General features: G+C 34.8%; 1 protein-coding gene across 1 annotated transcript; it reads left to right on the top strand.

Annotated features, from left to right (window-relative positions):
* Positions 1 to 1,085: 1,085 nt before the first annotated feature.
* LOC104217445 (protochlorophyllide-dependent translocon component 52, chloroplastic) lies at positions 1,086 to 7,441 on the top strand. The gene is made up of 7 exons (XM_009767698.2): positions 1,086 to 1,748; positions 4,356 to 4,543; positions 4,801 to 4,890; positions 4,986 to 5,172; positions 5,273 to 5,470; positions 6,651 to 6,838; positions 7,032 to 7,441. The coding sequence occupies exons 1-7, from the start codon at positions 1,206 to 1,208 to the stop codon at positions 7,285 to 7,287; spliced, it is 1,650 nt and encodes a 549-aa protein (XP_009766000.1). The 5' UTR covers positions 1,086 to 1,205; the 3' UTR covers positions 7,288 to 7,441.
* The last annotated feature ends 237 nt before the right edge of the window (positions 7,442 to 7,678 follow it).

The raw sequence follows: 7,678 nt of genomic DNA, 5'->3' as shown, positions 1-7,678 counted from the left end.
CTTATTACACGTAAATTCATTTTCCTTTTCCCTTTTAATTTGCTTTAAAATTTTATCCAGCGTGAGGGACAAATTGAAAATGCAAAAAAAATAAAAAAAAATTTAGTATGCTATATAATGTAACGGTATACTATTACAATTAGATCCTTTTAGAATTTTTTGAAATTTTTATTGACAACTGATATTATTTCAGTTTAATAATTGAATTAAATTTTTTTTACCTCTTTGCGTACAATTATATACCCTGTTGGTATAGCTATATACTATAATAGTATCATATGTTAGTTATTTTTTGATTGTATTAGCTACATTTAATTGATACACAATTTGATTTTTCTTTAGTAATAGTATAAATTTTTTTACTGAAAACAGTAAATGAAATTAGATTATTAAAAGAAAAAGAATATAAAAAAAGAAGTTAAATGAAATTAGAAAAGGAAAAAAGAAAAAAATAAGAAGAAAACGAGAAACAAGAAAAGGAGAAAAGAAAAAATAAAAAAAAATGCATAGAAATAAAAAAGAATTGGAGAATAAAGAAAAAATTTCCCACAAAAACTACCATAAGTAGAAAATGTAATTAGTTTATGGATAGAAAAATAAATGAATAGACAAGAATAAATAATTTTATTTTTATGGTTAACTGTGTCAAAACCTCAAAATTCAGCTGTGGAGATTATTTAAATAGGTCTTGAAAACGACTACTTGTGCAATTCATCCTTAGTCTTGCATTCAACTGAAAAAAAAGTTTCTTATTCTCATATTTTCTCTTTACACGTTTAGTTACTTCATGGAAACGTTTGAAGTTGTTATTATAGTGGAACATTTAAAAAGATTATTAAAAATTATTGTGCATGCTACAATAATTTGATTTTACTAGGATTTATTATTAAGTTAGAATTCTTGGTTATTGTCATTGTTTTTTTTTCCTTATGGAGCTTGCCGGCGTGGCCTAGCGAGGACAAGTGTGTGATCCATTCTTTTTGCATGTTTTGTTTTTTGTTTTTTCAGTTAAAACTTCTGGCCATAGATTAATTTGAGAAGATGACACACTTATCTAGTATGAGTATAACAAACAACATGAATGTGTTGTTTTGTTGAAAGCCACAAAGTACATTTCTACTTCTGTCAGTCACCACTTTAATTTGTTCTGCATTTGCAATAACAGACTGAGTTTTAATTTAATTAAACAATTTCAAGAATCAGCCATGCAAGCTTTCAAAGCTTCTTCATTTACACCATTTCAAGTACTCAACTTGAACTACTCAACTAGATCATTTCCCAAAACCATATATGACAAACCAAACTTGAATATTCATCCAAATAATGAAAACCCCATTTCATGTTTTCCCTCAATTCAGAGCCAAAATACAAAATTCAAGCTTTTCACTGCTGTTTCTCAAAGTATCTCAACTGAATCAAGAACCCCATTTGATGAAGAAACTGAAAATGAAAACCAAGAAGAGAAATTTGATTGGTATGCTGAGTGGTATCCAATAATGCCAATTTGTGATCTTGATAAGAGGAGGCCACATGGGAAAAAAGTGATGGGAATAGATGTGGTGGTTTGGTGGGATAGAAATGAGAAAGAATGGAAAGTGATGGATGATGCTTGTCCACATAGATATGCTCCACTTTCTGAAGGAAGGATTGATCAGTGGGGGAGATTGCAGTGTGTGTATCATGGTTGGTGTTTTGGTGGTTCTGGTGATTGCAAGTTCATTCCTCAAGCTCCTAGGGATGGCCCTCCGGTAATTAATCCAAGAAACCACTAGTGCCTTTAACTAACAGAGTTATCCTTTTATCTCTTGTTTTGTGTGCTTGTTCTGATAGTTCCTCCCCCCCCCCCCCCCCTCAAAACCAATTTGTTTAGTGGGAAAATGGGCAAATTTGCCATGTAATGTCGTAAATTGAGCAACTTTATCATCCGTTAAACGTTTGGTCTAATATTACCCTACTCTTTGGAGAAAAGATTTTGTTTTTGCTCTTGACCCCTAACATAGCTCCAACCTGAGGATAATTTTAAACTATAGTCAAAAGTTTTTGGGGTCAAAATTTGGACCTTTTTTCTCTAAGAATTTGGACACGTGGAGTCATGCATTTCACGTCGGATCTGCCTTAATGGCAACGGCAAATACAAGGCAATTTACTAACAACAAAGGTAGAAATAAAAGGGCAGCCGATGCACAAAGCATTCCGCGTTCATATAAGGTCCAGGAAGCGCCGCATCGCAAGGGGGAAATAGAGTTGAAAAATTGAGCAATTTCGGATAGTACATGGGCAAATTTGGACATTTTCCTAGTTTATTCTCTTTGTTATGTTCTTTATAGACTGTCTTTAAGTGGTAATGATCATATCACATGTCACTTAAAAGTACTGGCAAAAAACAAAGAATTTTGGCGTTGATTAACTTGGGCTCAAAGTGAGGAGATTAGTAGAGATGCTAATGTTGCTTGTAGACCCAACTTTTTTCACAGATAACAAGAAGTCGACATTTTAGTTCTATAAATGTCAATTTCATTTTCCAAATTGTGGTATTTATGTGTGAGAACATGTAAACTAGCTTCACATAGAGGGACGAGCCGTATCATCAAGAATTTGAAAGTGAATTCTCGTTCTTGACAAATTGTTTGGTGATCAATTTTGAGTGTTCTGTTTAAGAAGCTGGAATTTGAGATGTAAAGAATACTTTTGGCTTCTCAAAAGCAGTTGATAATCTTGATTCAATCAGGAAAGTCCAGCTTTATAGGAAGTGGCAAACATTGCGAAAATAGCTGTTTATTTGGAAAAGCTGTGAGCATCTATTAAAAGGTTATTCATGAAGAAGGGAAGAACACTAAGGTGCATATTCTGATATGCCTTATGCACATATGTGGAAGAATTGAGTTGTTGGCTATTCTAGTTCTGCCAAGGCTCCTCGTAAGAAGGAAAGATAATATTGATTGTCTACAGAATATTAAGGATTAAGGTTCTTGTGACTTTCAGGAGATCGACTACTAGAATGATCTTTTCATTCCGGAATTTTCTGAAGGAAAAAAACCACATTCAGTTTGACCCTAGATAGGATTCTGCATATAGAATTAGTATTCTGTTACCTCAAAACTAATTGATGTTGCACTTGCTAACTCCATTTCAAAAGACTTGAGAGAATGTGCAAGAAATTAGTTCTCATGATTATGCCAATGACGACTAATTTGAGATGGTGGGCTTGCTTTTTTCTTGTTTATAGTTCTTCAATCCCCTTGTATGCGTGTGTAGGGATAAGTGTGAAATTCACTGAACTTCTAGTTTTGTAGTGATAATCGGCTTAAAGTATGTATTACATTGATATCATAAAAATCTGTTTTTCCCTTGTTCAGAGTTTACCATTTATTTTCCTTTATTTTGATTAGTTTAGAATCAAGTATTTCTAGGTTTAATTCTTGTTTAGATAATTAGGATAGTCTAATTTAGTAGATAGTTAATCACAAGTCCTTGTGGGTTCGATATCCGACTTTTAGTCACTTTATTACTTGACGACCGCGTATACTTGCGCGTGCGTTTGGCCGCAACATGTAGTGATCCCCAATATGCAGCAAAAGAGAAATGATTTAGTATAGGAATGAAGCGGACCTAAATGGAGTGGAATGAATATGAGGACTCATATAGCTGACCACAATTATTTTGGGATTGAGACGTAATTTATTGGCAGTTCTTCTGCCCATTGGTTCAAGAACTATAATGACAGACTGATTTGTTGACTGGAAGATGTTTGCCGGAGACTCCATTTTGTTAAAAATAAAAACAAATAACTAGAGAGAATTATGGATGAAATAGTTGAATCAGTATGCTCAGATATTAATGCCAATTCTAATAGTAGAACACATAATACACTATTGTCCTCGTAGCTCAAGGTATAGTTCAACCATTTGCTTTTTCTCTGTCTGCTATTCTGAATTTCTTGTAGGAAACTTATTGGTAAAGAACCAAGTATTTTGCATTTTGAGATCCTACATTTTATGCATCATTTACCGTGACATCTATTTGAAGAATAAGCAATTGGGTTCACAGATTAAAAGTGAACGGATAATTTACCACCTTCACCCGTGTGGCCTTGGTCCTTTATGATGGTGATCGGGAGTCCGTAAGAACTGGTACAGACTTTCTTTTATTTTATTGTCTGATGAAAGATGTCGAGAGCTCTCTTAAGTTTTTTCACCTCTTTCCTTGGGAATGTAAATCTTCATTTTCTAAACACGTGAAGTTTGTGTTATGTACTTCTTGGAATTGGTTATAGCTAAGCCCTTGTATTTGACAACAGTTTCGCATTAGCTTTTCTCAAGGTAGTTGGGAATGACATTTTTGTATTAGCTGCGCAGGTTCACACGTCCAAAAGAGCTTGTGCAACTGTTTATCCAAGTTGTGTGCAAAATGATATTCTTTGGTTTTGGCCAAATTCTGATCCTCTATACAAGGGCATATATCTGAAGAAAAGGCCTCCTTACATCCCTGAACTGGACGACAGCTCGTTTTCGAAATCTTTCATGGTCAGAGATATATCATATGGGTAAGCAGACACAGACATCCCACTATCTTTGTGAAGAAACTCGTGCAATTTTTTGTAATAGAAAAAGCTGGTTGTTTTTTTTTCTTTTTTTCTTGGAGGGGGAAAGGGTTGACACCTTTAGAATCTGAAAGGCGTGTAATGAAGGAAAACAAGCCTGCTTCCTCTGAATTGATGTCAAAACATAGGTCAATAATGTTGTAAAACTCGCTTACTTTCCTATTTTAGTTATAATCTGTAACGAATCTGATAAATTTCAGGTATGAGCTTCTGATTGAAAACCTTATGGACCCAGCTCATGTCCAATATTCACATTATGGCATAATGAATGTTCCACAACCTCCCAAAAGATAAGAAGCTTATACAATTCCTTTCATATTTTATTCTATATTCTTTTATTTGCATGTGTAGTAACTTCACCCGACTAACAGCATAGTTCTTGCACTGTGAAGGCTGATAGGGAAGGAGGAAGACCACTCGATATAACTGTCACGAAACTGGATGTAAATAGTATTACTGCAAACCAAGGACCTGGACGGAACACATTCATTGCACCTTGTGTGTATTATAGTCTTTTTGCTTTCGGAGGAAATCAGGGTAAAACGTCTGCTGTATCATCTGGAGCTGTACAGGTAATTTGATTTTATGGTGCTTGTGCTTCATATGCTAAGTCTTTTTCAGCATTTATTTGGTACTCTTTGCAGCCGCTTTAAATATATATATTCCATGCAGGAAAAACCTTCAACTGAGAAGCAGAAAAAAGCATTATTAGTTTTCATCTGTATTCCAGTTAGTCCAGGTCATAGCAGAATTATTTTTGCATCTCCAAGAAACTTTGCTACTTGGGCAGATCGAATAATTCCACGTTGGATATTTCACCTGGGGCAAAACCTAATTTTGGATTCAGATTTATATCTTCTTCATGTGGAGGTAATCCGCTTTCTTTATTTTATTTTTTCGGTTTCTGTTGTGTTCTTGACTTCTTGTTAAATCTTAATTCTTCCTTTGAAAGTTGATACCTTATTAGGAGTTCTAGCTTCATCATATTAGGAGTAATGACTAAAGGAATTATAGTATTTATATGGATTTGTGAATATCTAAGTGCTTATATTCTAATGTTGGTTGGTTTTCAGACCAAAACTAATACTGGAATCCACCTGTACTGTTTTCAGTATTTGTGACTTTTAGCCTCTGTCTGAGGCAGATTGAATGTAATTTCAGATTAGGAATTAGGACTGAATGATTTACCCATGCTGGAACCGTAAAGATGCATACTATGTTGATACCAGTGTCCGGATATTAGAGAAATCAATTGTTAAAGACTTGTTCACAGTGGACTATTTGTTATCAAAAAATATGTTCATATATTGCATGTTCATAAGGTCTGTGTACACACTACCCTCCCCAGACCCCACTTTGTGGGATTTTACTGGGTCGTTCTTGTTGTTGTTGTATATTGCATGTTTTTAGTGTAGGTCATGGGATAAAGAATTGAGACAAACTAATTGATGGGAGATTAGATAGGTGAACTATTACAATTAAATTATTTAACACGAAAAAGAAGTAGAAGGAAAAAAAAATCAGTACATTAAGTACTTAAAGGTAGGAGCAAAGACAAGTTCTCCATGAAGATTGGAGGTGCATCTACAAGGTTATCTGTTATATTATATATATCTGCTATTCTTCTTCCTGATTCAAATGTAAATAGTATCTGTTCGGAGGGGGTTCCTTGATAGCCGACTTATCCTTGAATTAGCATAGGCTGCGCTCTTTTGATGAGAAATTAGAAGGGACGAGACCGAGCATGTCCAGACAAGGTGAACGTGACTTAAAGTCTCGGAGATGACAATCAAGGATTTGGGATAAAAGAAACTGTTCAACTACTATTCACAAGATGCTTTAATTCTTTGGCTTTATATTTGAAGTAGAACTGACCAATTGAGTGAGGTGAGTCTCTGAGTTGGTTATTATGGGCATGTATGACAAATTAGCCTAGGTGTTCGATGTGTAAGTTAGATCAAGGTGAATTTCTGGTGCTTTTAGATGAAACATTGCCTTGTACAATATGTCGATTCTTCCTTTCTCATTCAATTTTTTTTCTGTTATGAAGGAGCACAAGCTAAAGGAAATTGGTCCCTATAATTGGCATAAAGCTTGTTATATGCCAACCAAGGCAGATGCCATTGTTGTTGCTTTCAGAAGGTGGCTAAACAAATATGCAGGTGGCCAAGTTGATTGGCGCGCAAAGTACAACGGAGACCTCCCACCAACTCCTCCAAGGGAGCAGCTGCTGGACAGGTTCGTTCCCACATTTCTAACGTAGATTCTTGATTTTAGTTTTACACGAGTTTTAGTCCTATAAAACTATCTTAGGAATGCTTTTACTACATTGTTCACATAGACTTTCAAGAACCTTTTTGAGATCACCTTTTTGAGACGAAGACGTTGAATTAGCTAGCAGTAAAGATAATATGTTTATGCTTACATTCAGGTACTGGACTCATACGGTGAATTGCACAAGTTGCAATTTCGCATATAAAGGTCTCAATGCCCTTGAAATTATACTGCAGATCGCCTCAATTGGTATGATCGGAGTTGTTGCTGCAGCCAAGCAGGGTACGTTGTCTATGGTCACGAGGTATTCTTTGGTCTCCGTTGCATTACTATGCTTCGTGGCCTCGAGGTGGTTATCTCACTTTATATACAAAAATTTCCATTTCCACGACTACGACCATGCCTTCCGTTGAACTTCAGTGTCATAATGACTTGGAGCTGACTATTCACTGTATAAACAAATTACTTATAGTTGAAATTGCAGAAAAGGTTTCTACATGATCTTAGCTGCTAAATACAGGTTATATTGTTACTTTCAGTACTTTGAAGTATTATCCTCTTTTATCACTTCTGAACTTGTTATCGTCTGATGTTCATTTAAATGACATCAACATAACGTATCAGGATTAGTCAGGAAAATTCATGATTAAAACTTCAGTAAAACATGCAATAGAATGTACTAATAGAAAATAAAAACATGCAGTAGAAGGAAATAAAAACTTCTTGAAAATGTAGTTTATAATACGGAATATGTAATGAAGTAAAACCGAAATACCTGAAAATTATTTAGGTTTGTGAACCTAA

The sequence above is a fragment of the Nicotiana sylvestris genome, chromosome 4 (genome assembly GCF_000393655.2).
Source record: "Nicotiana sylvestris chromosome 4, ASM39365v2, whole genome shotgun sequence".
Classification (NCBI taxonomy): Eukaryota; Viridiplantae; Streptophyta; class Magnoliopsida; order Solanales; family Solanaceae; genus Nicotiana; species Nicotiana sylvestris.
This window is presented reverse-complemented; position numbering and strand designations above follow the sequence as displayed.